The sequence below is a fragment of the Parasteatoda tepidariorum genome, chromosome 6 (genome assembly GCF_982258835.1).
Source record: "Parasteatoda tepidariorum strain Cologne lab strain chromosome 6, Ptep-v5.0, whole genome shotgun sequence".
Taxonomy (NCBI): domain Eukaryota; kingdom Metazoa; phylum Arthropoda; class Arachnida; order Araneae; family Theridiidae; genus Parasteatoda; species Parasteatoda tepidariorum.
Window position 1 is genome coordinate 114,153,648 of NC_141760.1, and position 17,616 is coordinate 114,171,263.

At 33.3% G+C, this 17,616-nt stretch overlaps 1 protein-coding gene across 1 annotated transcript; it reads left to right on the plus strand.

The window, feature by feature from the left end:
* The first annotated feature begins 4,059 nt into the window (after window positions 1-4,059).
* On the plus strand, window positions 4,060-11,537 carry LOC107450113 (uncharacterized). Its single transcript, XM_016065849.4, has 7 exons — window positions 4,060-4,430; window positions 6,521-6,639; window positions 7,020-7,254; window positions 7,430-7,576; window positions 8,259-8,311; window positions 10,329-10,569; window positions 11,402-11,537. The coding sequence occupies exons 1-3, from the start codon at window positions 4,364-4,366 to the stop codon at window positions 7,134-7,136; spliced, it is 303 nt and encodes a 100-aa protein (XP_015921335.3). The 5' UTR covers window positions 4,060-4,363; the 3' UTR covers window positions 7,137-7,254; window positions 7,430-7,576; window positions 8,259-8,311; window positions 10,329-10,569; window positions 11,402-11,537.
* Window positions 11,538-17,616: the final 6,079 nt, after the last annotated feature.

A 17,616-nucleotide genomic window follows, 5' to 3' on the forward strand; every position in this document is an offset into this window, starting at 1 on the left:
TTGTTTTTATCAGCCAAGTGAACATTTAAACCATTGATAGCTAGATCTGAAGCCATTTCAGTGAAGGGTTTTAAAAAAACCTCAAATTTTGGTTCTTTTTTTCCGAACCACAAACCAGCAAGCATAACATGATTGTTTCTTTCCTTAAGAGACAATTCGTTCAGGGAAACAAAGATTGGCCATGCTAAACCTTTTGAGTTGTTATGCATGGCCATCCCATCTAAAGAGAAGTTATATGTCAGTATATGCTGCCCACTGTGGTCACCTTGCAGCTTTTTGTAGAGCCTTCCATCGATGATATCCTCAAAAATTTCAGAGTCTCGAATAGTAGGCTCAGAAGAAAGTTTAGCTTTAAGTGCATCATTGCTTTCAACGATTTCAGACAGCTGACTTTTCAAGTCCACACTTATAAAAGAATTATTTCTTTGCGGGTTTGAAATATTGACAGCCACATTACAGAAGTGGCACTGAACCATCTTTTTTATCGGTTGATAAAGTACTAATGTACTTAAAACAAGCATGGCAGAAAAAGTGATGATTCATTGAGTTAATTGACTTGGTGCCAATAACATTATAGAGAGTACTAGATGTTTTTGGAAGTTTATTCCCTAGAATGACATTAAACATTTCCAATAAATCGTTTACTCCAACATCAGACAAATGATGTCGAAGAGCAAAGTTGAGAATCATCACAATCAATTCGCCTTTTGAGATTTTCACTTTTGATTCAATAATTTCTAAAAATTTCTGACTGAAATTACAGGAGCTCTCGAAAAAACAATCAGAATCATCAGAAACCTGAAAAATAAAAATAGCATTAATTTCAGAAAAAAATAAGAGAAACCAATAATTAGTTTTATTTATTATTGGTTTTATTCAAGTATCCTTTTGAAAGCATTTTTAAAAAACAGCAATACTGGAAATGGCTGTTCTGCAACTTTAAACTTTATTAAAATTAAATAAAATTACTTCTAATCAATGATTTGTTCCTTTGAATATTAGGTTGAATTTGGTAATAACTTTGCATATTATACAATTTTTTGACTCTTTGAAATACATTAATTCAGATAACAATAATGTTGATTGTAAACACCACTTTATTTACTTTGTCGAAACAAGAAAATATCAAAACTGTGCAAATTGGGCTCTTTCTTAAGGGTATTTCAATGGTGTCGGTCGCTTATTTTGTATAGCAGCCATCTAAATAGCAAACACAACCATTTACTTTGGCGAAACAAGAAAATATCAAAACAGAGCAAATTGGGCTCTTTCTTAAGGTTAATTTAATGGTGTCGGTCACTTATTTGTATAGCGGCCATCTAAATAGCAAACACAACCATTTACTTTGGCGAAACAAGAAAATATCAAAACAGAGCAAATTGGGCTCTTTCTTAATGGTAATTCAATGGTGTCGGTCACTTATTGCATAAAAACATAAATAGTTTTGAAATGACTATCCTATAGAATGTAAAGTAAATAGAATTTTTAACATCTCTTACTGAAGGTATTTGTTCTTCATTATCATCATCACTATTAGGGTCTTCAGAAAAAAAACATTCATCAATCATTTCCCTTTGATCTAAGAATTCTTCAGTGTTTCTGGAGCTCTCTGGCAAAAGTGATGGTCCTTCCTGAACCTTCTGTTTTCTTAGAGTGTCAGAACAGAAAATTTAAAAAATTTAGCATGGTCTCCCAAACAAATGTAGATCTAATAATAATATGCAAGTAACATTTGCAACTTACCTAGATACTTCTTGACCTGATGAGAGTGTTCCTAGCGATTCTTTAGGCGCAATCTTGCGTCGATGTAACGTATTTCGGGGAACAGAAACATCAGAATCCGGCTCTAAATATCGTTTATAAATTTTCCGAGGCATATTAAATATATGCTTGTGAAATATTAAACTAAGTCTTTGTCGAAAGAAAATAAATCGAATTTAAAAATAACAATTAGAAATAACAACAAATAATAAGTAAAAAAACAAAACAATTAAAAGTAAAAAAAAAAAAAACAATAAGAAAAGAAAATTAAAACTTAAGAATAGTCCTGAAAAGGACTTTTTTTAAAAATAAAAACTGATAATAAAATCATACGAAAGCTCGATCCAAAAGCAAAAATATAAATGATTGAATAACAGTTTTGGCACCTAATAAATGTTGGTTTTGTTAGAAGTGGAGTTGTTCTTGATATTTTTCTTTTTTTTACCAAGAGATAATTTTCATTGTATCAGAGTGACGCATCGAACACTTGAAGTTAGATGTGAAACTATCAAAATAAATAATTTAGTTTGTAGTAAAAATAATTTTTTTTTTTTGATCAGTACTAACTAGAATACAGATCGATACTCTTCCTTTTCTCCCATTTTCTTCAAAAAATTAAAATCTTAACTTCAAAAATTTCTAAAAACTTTTTTTCGTTCCTTTAGTCATGCCTTACTAGAGCTGCGCAATGAGCTATTGGCGATGGTGTGGGAAACATTACTGAGAACGATCCGGAGCAACATATATACGTCACACCCCATTTGCAGGGAGAACACATTAACACACCATCTATCCATATGCAGAACATATTTTTGACCTGAATCAGACAATGATCAATCTCCAATTCAGTGCCTTCAGAGGTATGATTTGTTTTGGGAACATGGAGGACTTTATGACCCGATAAATTTAACGAGCTCCAGTTACCATTTACTTCGCGGGGAGTCTTCGGCCGGTCAGAACTTCGCGTCAGGACTTAATCTGAATGGTTGGAGGGGTGACCTCAAATAAGCTAATTAAAGCTCTTAATAAATATACTCTTTTATGAAGTAATATAGGAAGCAGTCAAAATGTAAGAAATAGCCGAAACTTGGGAAATATGATCCTCATAATTCCTAATTCGCTTAAAGAATTCTTGAGTTTTGACGAAATATGCAATTAGAAAAATTAATATTAAGGGTTCCAAATTTTTAACCGCACTCGTAACAATCAACTATGGGGAGCGTATACCCCAATTGCGGCTATCCCCTATATTTTGGTGGTCAGAATTATAATTAGTTAATTAAGTAGCATATTTGAGATCATCTCCTTGAACCTTTAAGATTCAGTTCTAGTACGTAAAGATCCGATCATTAGATCAAAAGTTGTTCAGCATGATTCATATATTATTATTTGTGTTCGCGTGTGCTCACTGTAGGTGCACTAGAGCTGTACAATGGGCTATTGGCGACGGTCCGGGAAACATCCCTGAGGATGATCCGAAGGAGTGCCATCACAATTTTGGGGAATGTCAAGCACTTTACGGTAGAACAGTTCAACGCGGACCAATACCGCACACCCTCGATCCCTACGCAGTCTAATCCAAGTGGTCACCCTCCCGCACACTGACCGCAGCCAATGATACTTGACTTCGAAGATCTCCTGCGATCCGTGTATTAACGATCAGTCAACAGCGGGACTGGTATTTTTTATAAATCGTCAAATTGTAATTCTGTAGTATTTGTTTCTCGAAGGAGGAGTAAGTACTACCTCATCTTGAAGACAGAGATCGATGCTTGTGGTGATCCGGTCTATTAATTTCCATTTTTCAATAATTAAATAATTATTGCCTTCTGAATAAATTTTTCGTTGTTGTCGTTTCATCTACTATTTTTCGATCGTATTAGCTTTAGAAGTTTAAGGGCCTTGTTTTCAGAAATGTAGTGGGTATCATAATAACTACTATTTTTTACAGGGGCGTAGCTATAATTGGGGCTAATAGAACAGTGACCCAGAATTCCCAAAATACCCCAAATTCCAAAAAATTAGTTAAAAACATATTTCATTACAAATTAAAGGTATCAGATATTTAGGGATTTGCAGGGTCCCCGAGGATCTACTGCTTCACATGTAGTTTTGTTGAATATATTCAACAGCAACAATACTTGAAGCATTTCCTTTTCAGCAATTTCTTGATTGAAAAATTTTATTCTCTAAATAAAATCTATTTAAAATTTCTTCTCTCTTAATTGAGTAACTTTTCGAAAACAACTTCTGTCTTTTGAGCACCTTTTGGTAAATAAGAAAATAATCTAAATTTTCCTAACAACTCAACTTAGTCATAGCATCCATCTCTTCTATTCATCTCATCCATTCTCTTATCGAAAACTTTTTATTCTATTTCTTTCCTTATATATTTTAGTTAGAATATATTAAAAAGAGATTTTAAATAGCCATGTTCGCCTGCATAAGCTATTTAGATGACATCCACTACAAAATACCTACCCAGTTTATCAAAGATTTCTTCCCTAAAGATAGTACTGACTATTAAGAAAAGAAAGTGTATAGGGTGTTTTGGTCAAGCGAACTATTAAAATATCAAGAAAATCATGAGAGGTTGAAATGTATGCCTCCTAAGCATTTGTGGGAGAAAGGGAGCAGATACTACCGAGCGTACATTTTGCGCCTAGGAGGCAACGTGAAAATCGTTGTTCACACTTAGTAACAAATATTTCTTTGTATCATTGTGAATTTAATACCTCGTCTCTTTGCTCACAGTCAAGAGAGAGTGAGTAAATAAATTATTAAGTATTTGATAAAATCATATTTAGCATCCATTTCTATTCATTTAAATTTGGAAATTTTTAATCTTTTTTCATCCTTATCATAAAGAAATTTTTTTGTGCATAACTTAATACTTTCGAAATATTGAGAATTCAAGAAAGTGTCATACCATTTTATGATTAAAAGATTTTTAAATAGTAATTTCGTGATTTGTTTGAATGCTAAGTACAGATTTCTTTTTATCAATACAAATTAAATTAAATAAATTGGTAAATATTTTGAAATAATAGCTTTTAAAATAAAATTGTTTTGGAGTTAATAAAAATAAATTACTATTTTATTATTTTATGCATGGCGGAGGCAAGAGCTAAATATATTTTTTATTTTATAAGTATTTAGTTAGGATAGCTTCCAGAGAGTTTAAATTCTTAAATCAAATGTTGAATGAAGATTCAGAGAAGAATATTTGTTATTTACTCATTTTCTTATAATATTATTTTTATTGTTTTATTATTTTCCTGGGAAGTATCCATGAGGTGTTGCATGAGTAGGGGGAGGGAGGCTCACTTACAGTTATTACAGTTATTAGAAAACTTCATTATAATAAGTTATATATAATGTATGTATAAAACTTAGTATGCTTGTCTTTACGCATGGGCAAACTAGGGCAGTGCTCTGGGTCCCCAGGCACTAAGAATCTTTTTTTAATTTTTTATAAATTTTATTAAAAAAGCTAAGAATTAGCAACATTACCTTAAATATTTTTTAAAATAAATATATTCTACAAATAGTAATTGATTATCATGCATATATCAATAATTTGAATAGTTTACCACCAAGAAAACTTAAAAGAGGCAACTGAAATCTATTTTTCTGCGTTTCAAGGAAACTTTTAGGTTCCTGGGTATTGTAAGATGCTTTAATAACTGTATAGTTTGACAAAGTAATTCATACCTTTTGAATTTTTTCATTTGTTATACCTTTATATTTATTTAATTTAATTACGTTAATTAACTTCCATTGTGTTGAAAATTATTTTATTATTTGAGGATTGCAAATGGTAAGCGTCTCAACTTTTCTAAATTATTTATAGTTTAAAAATGCTTTACTTGAGTTTTTGAGGTAATCAAAATGTGCTTAAATTTGTTAAATTATTGCATTGTATTTTAAAAATGCTTATTTTATGTATGTGAAGTTTTTTTAGTTCGTTTTTAAACATTATGGTATGTTATAAGGGTCTAAAACATTTTTGTGCCCGGGGGCTCTGCATGCTATTAAGACGGCTCTTATTATACTTGAAAATAGATTAACAGTTTTCTAAAAACATGTGTGCCTCCCTCACAGTACACCTATGTCTGTGTTAGGTTGATAAGCTAATGAGTGTAAGTAAGATATAAAAAAGAAACCTATGTAAGTAAAAAATAAATAGATTTTTAGATATTTTTAAAATATTAAGTTAGATAATATTTTAATACTCAAATTAAAAGTTACTAAGCCATTGCAAAGTATTTCATATCTTTTTTTTTAATATTTTTAGTAAACAATTCAAAAATATTCAATTTTGTTCCACAAGTATATTAAAAATATGCAACTAATATAATACAAGTAAAATAATACTATACATAGTTTAAAATGAGTTTAAAAATCTTCAAATAGCAAAACCAATTCTTTTTTCCCCCATTTATTATTGAAGTAAAAATTTTATTTCATCACTATCTGTTATTTTTTTTATCTTTATAAAAATCAGTTTTATTATTTTATTTTTAAGAATTTTTTTATTTTTTTGTTCTGCTCTAAATTCTACTCCTTAACTTAAGTGACTGTAAAATTTATATTTTATTAACTTAAGGTATTTAAATGAAACATAAATTTGCAATCATTATTTGTACCAAATTGTTTGTTGTTTTGAGAAGTGCCTTATTTAAAATAGAGAATGCAAGTTTGTCTATTTTCTAAATTTTCGTTTCTTAATAAATTATTTTTTTATTTAAATGTTTAGCCACTCTGGAAGATTTGACGCAAAGTCTTCTTGATAAAAGGCCTTCTGTGCCATCGATACCTTTCCAACATGATCTATCAGAAACAACGACTGAAGACGAAATGCCAATAACTAAAAAGGTGCAGGTTTTTAACTCTTTTTATTTTTGCAATGTTTCTCTCTATGCTCATAATTATATTTTATTATTAGTTTTTTTTGTATTCTAAACAATAAATGCTTAGCTTAAGTTCTCATTTTTGAATTTTAAGTTACTAGCTGAAGTTGTTTGCTGCCTTCAGATCATAATTGTACTTTAAACAAACTTTTTTTCTTAGAAAACATTTTCTACTGGAATTTTGTTAATAATTTGACAGTTAATACACAAATTAACATAAAAGCATATTTTGTGGCATTCGGAATGCAATTATAAATTTATTATTTTTTACTTATTTTTTTACTTTATATTGCTCAGCAAAATTGAATTATTCTAAATTTTTAATCTTTTTTTTTTTAATTGTAGAACAAGAAAAAGCATTTTCCTAATAAACAGTTGGAGTTAACAAGTGAGTTATTAACAACCGTAATAAATGCCAGGAAAGATGTGTTTGGCAAAACTAAGTCGCCTTTTCTAAATTAAACCAATGAAAAGGAGACAACTGTAGCCCTGCAGGGATTTCCAGTTGAGACTCCTGCTTCAGTTAAGGCTGTTTTAGCGCCAAGATGTCCCGTAGATGATGATAGTGATGACGATGAGGGTTGGTTGATATAATTTAATTATTTATATTTTCCAACTTGCATTTTTTATTATAGGTTAACAATTATTTTTAATATGTCTAAATTTTCTTTTAGAAAATGAGCAATATTGAAAACTAAATATTATTTAATATTTTAATGTTTCAATGTAATTTTTTGAAAAATTATATGTTGCAGAAACATCCAATGAAAAACATTTGGAAAGTAAAATATTGGAACTGGAGAAGGAGGTGGAAAGCTTAAAAAAAGATAATGCTGAGGTACAGCAGCTGCGTGACCTCAACAGGCAGTTGCAGAAAAAAATTTTAGACCTTTCAACACGAGGTAATTACATTAATTTTGACAAATGACTTTTGCAATATACATATATCTATTTTCTCTGCTGGTCTCTTCCACTTTCTTTTTGTATCCTCCTAGTTTGGAAAAAAAAATTCTTTTTCCTTCAAATTTTAGAAACTTTTCTAAACATGTGAAACTTATAAATAATTTATATAATATACACATCTATACACTATTGTATTTAACTAACAAACTATTATCTGATTATCATGCCTTTATTATAACTTTAATTTGCTCATATATACTAGTGATTTAAAAACTTTTAAATTAAATTTATTATTTCAAAATACGAGAAAAGCACAAATTTTGCTACTGCTTAAAACTAAAAATTCAAACTTACAAAAAATTCGTAAAAGTTGTTAGTCATGGTTTAAATAAAAATTTCCCCTACACAATGATGATTTGTCATGTTTTAGTAGCTATATTGAATAGTTTTCTTTATTTATTGTAAGGTAAAGTTAAAATGTAGGTAACAAAAAGTCAAGTTCCTTTGGAGAACCAGCTCTTTTTTTTTAATGCGTCAATCATATTAAATTAATACTAGTTAAATCAATAACAATTACGAACCCTAATAAACTTTTCATGAATATTGAAACGAAAGTATTTTTACATTGCTACAATAAGCTTTATTTTCATACTAATGCATTGTGATTATTCCTAATTTCAGGAAACCTGGTTCCTGCATCTGATGAAACTCCAGTTTTTGAAGAGCTATCTGAGGTAATACTGAGTTAACTACTTTGATAAAATTTCATGCTGTTTCACTTATTTTCTAATTATCGAAATATCAACTAAGAAAATTGTTTTCCTTCATTCTGACGTAGGTTCTTACAAAATGGTCTAAATCTGTTTTATACGTAAATTTTGTTTGTTTTCTTTCTTAGGAAAATGCTTTCGAATTTCAGGTTTCAGCAACGACAATTTGTTAAATGATTTATTCAAAATTCACTTTTAACTGCAAAAGTTTAATTTTTTGTTCCAATAATAGTTAAAATTTTTTCAGTTCTTCACATCGTATTTAAAAAACATCGGTTTTTGACTCCTGAAGAGAAGCACATCTCAATAAATGCAGGGGTCTGCCTAGGTTTTTCTGAGAGTTACCTATTTTGTGAAAATTTAGACATAATTTATGGAAATTTAGGCATTATTTGCAAAAATTTAAAATTATGTTAAAGAATCAACACAACAATATGGATTTATCGTTTCTTACGGGATAAAAAAAATAAAATTTTAAGAAAGTATTTTGTGAAACTAGTTTTTCCTCAAGTTGAATTTGTGAAGGTACCGCTAAACGGTAGTAAATTTGGCCTAGGAAGGTACTCCTAAAATGTGAAAATTGACTTTACATGACAGCAACAATATTTCTATTGTGTACTTTTACTGCTTCTTTAATATAATACTTTTAGCCCTAAAATTAGACATGCAGCTTTTTTTTTAAGTTTTGAAAAATTAGAAACTGTTAAGTAATTTTTTTTCTTTAAAAAAAATTTCAAAAGCAGTAAGTTAAGCTACAACAATAAATGTTACTAAACCAAATTTTTTCATTTAATTTGTATATTTTTAGGTTATTAGGATGATACACGAGTATTAACACTGTTTTAAATTAAGTCACTATTTATTACTTCTTAAAAAATTTTAGTCAATTTTTCACTACTTTTTCTACAATGACCTGCACTGAGCTCTGATATATATATTATACTACAAAATTTTGTATGCGAGAAAGTGTTGGAAAATTCTAAAATTAGATCATATCTATTTAATGGAAATCGGGTTTATGAAAGCTTTAAATTATGATAGTATTTCTGGATAGTATTTTACTAAAATGTGTACAAACCACTCTTATTTATCCTAACTATTTGGTGTTGCTTAAAAAAAAAAAAAAAAAAAAAAAAAACGGAAAATTACAATAAATTTTTTTAAAAATCTTAATGCATTCAGAGTTCCTTAAAACTCAATATATTCTTTATTACTCCTCTAAGAGTGCTAATTATTAAGTTATTTTTAAGCAAAAAGCGTTTACTTTCGTTTTCATCTGAAACTGGGATTCTCGTAATATTTCTTCCATTTTGCACGCATTCTCAAATCCGTAAATATAATTCGCATAAATTTTACTCATAATTATGCAAGTGATGTCCACATGATATAAATGATATCAAAAGTAAAAGAGCATTGACAAAGCCTTTTAGTGGATGGATGTGGCACGTTTTTATTCTGCAAATGTGACGTCATAATCAATTGTGGGTTGTTTTTGATTTTTGCCATTTATGGAGACCTTTTTGTGTAATTTAATTGCTTAATAATTAAGTAAACATTTGGGGAAAAAACAATCAGCTTTTCGGATGAAGGTGAGTTAAATTTCCAGTGAGTTAAGATTGAAAATAATAAATTTAATTTGCGTTAATTCAGTTATTACAAGGATTTTTAAAACAGTAAGTAAATTTGGGAGATGGTATGTAATTGTCATTTAAAATTAAAAATAATGAGTATTTTGTATATATATACAGGATTTTCTTTGAGTTATTTAAATAGAAAATTGTCATATAAAGGGCTTTGAGATTTTTTCAAATAATCATTGGAATTTTATACTTTATTGGAACTGCACCTCTTAACTATTTTACTTTGGACCATCTTGCTCATACATTCTTTAAATTTAACATTTTGTAGAAAAAGAATAAAATTCACTGTTTTAAAATTTGATTAATTTTTTAAATAATATAATTGAATTAAATTATATTAGGATATTTCATTTGGCAACTACTTTACGCTTAAGCGGACTAAATGGGAAGCTATTAAGGGCGAAAGCTCAATTAGCAAATTTACAAAAAGCCTAAGCGTTGCCATCTGGACCTCAGATGGCTTGAAGGAGAGGTCAACAACTGGAGTCAAGTGCAGGAACACAAATGGGAGAAAGCTTGAGGGAGAGGAAAGACGGGCAGCCAAGCAGAGGCTTACACCGGAAAAGTTGACTGTCATAAGTTGTAAGTTTTATATTAAACTAACAGACATCTCTTGTACAACTTCTTTGTGCTATTAACACAGTGTTGACAGATGATTGATTAACTCATCACTTTCATTATTTATTCATTCATGAAAGCCAGAGCAAAAATAGAAAATTGCAAAAGTTTTGTGCATTGTGTCTAAAGTTTAATTTTATTTCTTTCAGTACAGATAAAGTTTATCGGAGTTTATTTAGAATGTTTAACTTCCATATCCAATTAAGAAATAATAGCATGTGACTTGTCATAGATTCTGTAAAAGTGCCGGTCAAAATAGTTTTCAATATAAACATGAATTGAAAATTGCCTATTTGCTGGTCACTATTTTAGTTTCCTTCAGTTTTTTTCTTTATTAGTAATAATTTATTCATTGCTACTAATAATTTATTCATTATTACTTCATTAGTAATATTAAGTATTTTTCTTCATTATACTAGTTGAAATGTAAAATACTTATACTGAATGATAAATAGACATTATACTAAACAACTTCACACTTTACTAAAATATTTTTAATGATTTAAATTTAATAAATGTATTATTAGAACATTTGCTTTCTTCACTTTTTTTGATAAATAAACTGGGTAGAGCCTTTATTTTTTAAAAGAGGAAGAAATCTATAAACAAATTCAAAAGCAAGAATTAAGTAATAGTAAAAAAATTGTTATGGCTAATTATTATTTAGTAACTCTATTATATTTGAAGGTGCATGTAATTGGTACTTTAAAAAAATATATATTTCTTAAGTAAATTTCCAGATTTGAATAAAGATATATTTGTGTAAGAAATAACTTTTATTTCTTTTCTTTTACAGCTCTGATGAGAGAATATATGGCAGCAAAAAAATGAGCATTGAAGATATAGAAACTAATATAAAAAGAAGAAATAGGATTCATAGCTGAAAAAATTTTAGACTTCGAAAAAATTATCGAAAAAAATAAAAATTTTGTAATAATTTTTTTCCCCCTCATTGTGAATAATTGTATTCAAAGGACAAACTTTTCATGTTTTTTGTTAAACATAAATAATAAACTAGTTTCCTGAACTAATACCAAGAATAAGTAAAAATACCTATTACAATAAGTTAAATTAAACTTTTAATTCATTGTTCTTGAAAAACAGGGCAGAGGTATTTTATTACATACTATGGTTAGTATATTTACTGCAGCACTAAGTCATTCAATCATCAAAATGATTACCATGTTAACTTTCTTGAACATATATTTTTATAATGTAAATCAGCTCAGCTTGATTAACTACTAAGAAAAAGAAAAAAAATAACAGATTTAATAGATAAGAAAGACTGAGCAACATCGTAATATCAATTTCATCTTATGTAATTATAAAAAATGTACGAAACAACGTTTGTTTGCAACATAAATTTATATCATAAATTGTAGTGTTGATAGGTAAGGATCAAGACAAACAAACATTCCAATATTAAAAACCGACCAGTTTGATTATTTATTAGACACTTTATTGCTATTAAGGGAGACAGTGTTCCAGAGAAATTTTTCTTGCTGTTTATAAATCGTCCATGATGCTAGAAACCATCAAACAAAACTAGTTTTTCACGTTGGATAGTTGGGTGAAAAATTTGATATAGAATAGGTGATGTTTAACCTTGATACATACAAGAAATAAAGTAACTTTTAATGCAATACTTTGTATATCAAAATATGTTGGTCCTTCAAACTATATTAGTTTTGTTGTTGGTAGTCAAACATTAAGTTCAGTTTCTAACGATGGTAGACCAGTCAGTTCAACAAATTATATTGGTTCTTGATAGATTAGACCATCGAACTAGGTTTGTTTTGTTCATGTTGGACCAACATAAAATGTTTCCAATTCCTAACATTAGATAATGGCCAGTCTTGATGGTACCATCAAAATTTAAGACTGTTGCCAACAAAATATGTTGGTATGAACTTTGTTGGAGCATCAAAAAATACCATCAAACAATGTTGGTTTTATGCATGTTGGCCCAACGTGAATTAGTTAAAACTCCTAACATGAATTGAATGTAGGGTTTAGTGGCGCAAGGTCCAGATGAGGACATTTGTTCTGTTAAGCTTTAAGAGCTCCTTTTGACGTACACTAGGACAGTCTCGATTCAGCTCCTTAGCTTGTCTTTGACCGTTAGCAGCGCGCCACTGCTCATGGGCGATCTTGCCGTAGAGCTTGAATATGGTTGCCCTAAATGAGGAGGGAGAAATTCCCAGCGCAGGTTCAGGGCCCCAGAAAATTGCATTAGAGCCAGCCCGTGCTGCTTCATCAGCTAGCTCATTTCCACCGATACCCATATGACCTGGTACCCAATGCAGGGATACCTTGTTATGAGTGGACAGGTCACAGAGGACCGAGAAGCATTCCCACACTAAGAAAGAGGTGAATTTACACCTTGACAGTGATAGGAGAGCAGCCTGACTGTCAGAACAGATGCGGATAGTCGTATTTTGATATCCTTTGTCTATGCATATCTTGCAGCACAAGATAATGGCATAGACCTCAGCCTGAAAAACGGTGGCATAATTTCCCAGGGGAAAGTGAAGTTTGGTACCATCATTGGAGCAGTAAATTCCTGCTCCTGATTTGGCACCAATCTTTGACCCATCAGTGTACCATATCAGGCATTTGCCTTTAAGCCACCGAGGAGAATTGAACCATTCATCTCTAGTAGGAAAATGGATCTTGAAGGGCTTGTGAAAAGCATATCTTAGTGACATAAAATCACTAGGCATAATAAAAGAGGATAAATCCTTCACTTGTCAAACAAGATATCCCCATGACAAGTGTTTGGAATTCTCTTTCCATAGGCCAAGGTACATAAGACGCTTTACGCCTGTCTGAGCTTCAACTTCAATGCGTAAGTTCAATGGAAGAAGCCCAAGTAAGCTCTCTAGAGCAGCTGTAGGAGTGGTCCTGAGACAGCCTGACAGGGCTACACAGACCATTCTTTGTAGTCTGTTAAGATTAGACCTTGCAGAGCTCAATCTAGTCCTTGACCACCAGACGATTGCGCCATAAGTGATGATAGGACTAATAATCATTGAGTATATCCAGTAGACTATTTTGGGGGACAATCCCCATGTTCTACCAATAGCATTTCTACAAGACCAGAAAATTTTTCTGGCCCTGTTGGTGCAGTATTCAAGTTGAAGACCCCAATTTAGTTTGGAGTCAAAATAAACCCCGAGAAACTTGACTTTCTCTGTGAGTTCCAATTTATGGTCCAGGTAGTATACATTACCTAGATCAAGTTGCCTTTTCCGTGTAAAGGCTACATAACTTATCTTGAATGGATTGACAGATAAGCCTGATTTAAAACACCACCTAGCTACTTCTAGGAGTGCATTATTCATGATATCAGAGACAGTTTTTCCATGTTTGCCTCTGACAACAATAACACCGTCATCAGCGTACCCGATACAGGGAATGCCAAGAGCAGTTAACCGAACTAACAGGGAGTCCATTACCATACACCATAGGATAGGGGACAAAACCCCTCCCTGGGGGCATCCGGCAGTTGCATGCACTTTCATGCTTGCATCCAATAGAGAGGAACAAACATACCTAGAGGAAAGCAAATTCGCTATCCATCTGGTAATTATTGAGTTTATGCCTCTGTTCCTAAGTGCATTGATGATAGTCTCAACAGGGACTTTATCAAACGCACCTTCAATATCAATGAAAACCGCGAGAGCCATCTCCTTATCTGTGATAGATTTCTCAAGCAGGTAGGAGAGCTCATACAGAGCGGTGTCTGTAGACTTGCCTGGTTGATAGGCATGCTGTGAGGAGGACAGTGGCCTTTCTATGAGCACAGTGTCTCTGAGGTGTCTGTCAATTAGCTTTTCTATCGCTTTCAACAGACAGGAAGTGAGGCTGATTGGTCTGAATGATTTAGCCTCAAAATAATTCTCCTTACCTGGTTTTGGTATGAAAATCACCCTGGTATTCCTCCAAGAGAGAGGTATATACCCAAATGCTATGCAGGATCGAAAAATCCTACATAGAATAGGGGCCAGTGTATTCACCCCCTGGATAAGCATCATTGGTATGATGTTGTCCATGCCTGGTGACTTGTAGGGCTTAAAAGACTTTATGGCTCATACAACCTTCTCATAGGAGACCACCATTTTGGCGGTCTCCCAGTCATTCCTACTACAAGTAGTTGTGGTAGTAATATGTAGATTTTCATTCTCCGCAGGATGAGATCCAGGGAAGTGTGCTTCTAGTAATTCTCCAAGAGCCTCTTCTCCTGATTCACTGTATCTTCCGTTTGCAAGACGGATAGCATTTAAACTGCAATTAAAGTCTTTAGTAAGAATTTTTGCAATCTTTGCGGTGGCAGAATTAGTATTAATGCCATCGCAGAAAATCTGCCATGAGCGACGTTTAGATGCTCTGATCGCCTTGTTATAAGCAGTTAGAGCGTTTCTGTAGGACTGCCATTCACCAGATTTCTTTGCTCTGTTAAATAACTTCCTACATTTCTTACGTAATTTACTAAGCTCAGAAGACCACCAAGGAACTCTCCTTGGGGAGCTAATAGACGTAACCTGACAAGAAATATGATATGAATCGAGTATGATCTGTTGCACTTGGTCAACAGTCCACTCCACATCATTAACATTATTGTACTTACCAGAGAAGCTCCCCATCTTCCTCTCCAGAGCTGCTCTAAAGGAACCCCAATCAGCTGTTCTGGGGTTCCTCCTTACGACCTTCAGTCCTGAGAGGCCTTTAATAGAGAAAGTAATTAGTTGGTGATCTGAGGCAGTGACGGCCCCAGATACCTTCCAATCATTAACGTAACCTACTGTTTTAGAGTTACATAAAGTAAGGTCAATGACTTCCCTTCTGTTACACGTAACAAAGGTAGGTTCATTGCCTTTATTAAGGACATACAAATTAAAATTTAAAATATGTTCCATGAGTACATCCCCCCGCTGGTTACAATCACTGCTACCCCACACTGTGTGGTGAGCATTTGCATCACAGCCAAAGATAAATCTACAGCTTGAACTACAGTGGGCAATTAGGGCCCTAGTAATGTCAGCTAATGGATCATTCTCCTCATAGGGGAGATAGGCTGAGACTATGACAAAATCAGAGATTGACTTATTATCATAGAATTTTAGCTTTACTGCAACTAAATCCCTGTTAAGAAATTTAACAAGATTAAGGGCATTTAGATTAGACCTAGCTATTATGCAGGTCCTGGGAAGATCGCAATGGGTATCATATAAGATATTAAAACCTTTAACATTGAGACCCATTATTTTGCCCTTGCGGGTCCAAGGCTCTTGTATAAGAGCAATATCAAGTTCTCCATCATTCAACCTTTTGGCCATAAGGCTTGAGGCAGCAATGCTATGATGGAGATTGATTTGACCAACCTTGATTGTGGCCATTGGTTAGCAGTATGAATGAAACCAGAATGGCTCCTATCCTGGTTATTTTTTGGAAGAAAGATCTTCCTTTATCAGCTCCATTGCTTCATCAATACCAAGCATGGAAACTGGTGAGTCAGGTTGTAATGTTACGTCTGACCCAGAGTCCAACCCAAACTCTGAAAAATCAAGAGCCCCAATTGAACTTACCTTGGAATCAGGGAAATTTGCCGGTCAAGGTTCCTCCTCCTGTTCCATGTCCTCTTGGACATCAGGTTCTACAGGGAGGTCTGATGTTGTTGGAGCCTCAACTGCTTTTTTCCTGTTAGGATCGTGGATAATTTTAAAATCTCCACGATCCACTCCAGTCAGTGCGCAAAAGTTAGCCCTTGCAATTGCTTCAGCGTCTTCAGGCTCCACCTCAAAGATCCATCTAGAGGTGCCTGGTCCCACAGCACTTTGCAGAACCCTCCACCCCATCGACTTCAACCCTGGGTTTAGTCTCTGAAGACGCCATAAAAAGGTGCTCTGGTCAGAGAATTGCTCCTTAGTTTTAAAGGCAACCTTCACGGGCTTGGGAAGCTCGTTTGCCCCTATGACCTTGAGCTTAATGTTACCCAAGGCTTTGTTGTTAAAGTGGTCTTTAATCCACCCAACAGTAAAGTCATTACACTGAATTACCAGCGCTCCTCTTTGGAGGTGGTTATTATAGATCTCGGGCATTCTTTCGCCACCAGGAATGGCGTCAGTCTGCTCCAAGATTTCCTTCAAGATGTTATTTGAGTTTTCCAGAGAAAGCTAGTCCGGAGGAAAATCCTCCAGGACTATAGCAATCTTGGTAGACCCAGTTGCACAGGCAAAAGAGACCCCAGATTGGAGGCCCCCGGTTGGATCCCCCTCTCCAGCTCGGCTATCCCCACTAGGGGGAACCACTCCGCTGGATTGAGCTTTCCTCCCAGGAACAACATCCTCCCTGGGCTTCTTTCCGGTTTGGGTTGGCGCATTGGGAGAGGGTGTTGCATCAGAAGACCTAGGTCTCTTAGCTCCTCCACTCGCCGCAATGGCCCTCATTTTTCTCAACTTCTTCTTCCGGCTCTTGGACAGTTCAATGGTACCAGACACACTGTCCCCCGAGTGCCTCTGGGGACCAGAGACTTCTACAGAGGAAGGGCCTGAACCTTTGGACGACTCACCAGCATCCGAAGCAGACTGCAAAGCAGCGGTATTAGCACTGGGCTCACCCGAGGGCTTACCATATGCTACTGGAGACTGTATTACACTTTTCGAACAGGAACCTCTGCCTAATTCCTGAACGCATCCCTTGTTAACCGGCGCGACGGATGATGCCGTATCCAAGGTTATCTTTTCGCTCATCATGATGTTTGCCTGCCATTTAGTTACCCAGTGAGGGGTATCCAGGGGGCACCACGTGGAGGCGGCAGGCATTACCCCCCGGCGAACGAGCATAGAGATATACGAAAGCAATTTGAGGGTTGTTGAGGGAGAGTGAGCAGAGTGCGGTAGATGTCTTTTTATACCATAAAATAACTACAATTATAATTAAATTATGCACTTATCTAATCATGTTAAGGTGTAATAGCGTTCTCTCTCTATATATTTTTTATTTTAGTAA

Bases quoted from the DNA above. Each gene is read 5' to 3' on its own strand.
- LOC107450113 (XM_016065849.4), top strand. From the start codon at position 4,364: ATGCCTCCTAAGCATTTGTGGGAGAAAGGGAGCAGATACTACCGAGCG. The intron at 4,431-6,520 runs GCAACGTGAAAA...TTAAATGTTTAG, and splicing joins GTACATTTTGCGCCTAGGAG to CCACTCTGGAAGATTTGACG. The intron at 6,640-7,019 runs GTGCAGGTTTTT...TTTTAATTGTAG, and splicing joins AAATGCCAATAACTAAAAAG to AACAAGAAAAAGCATTTTCC.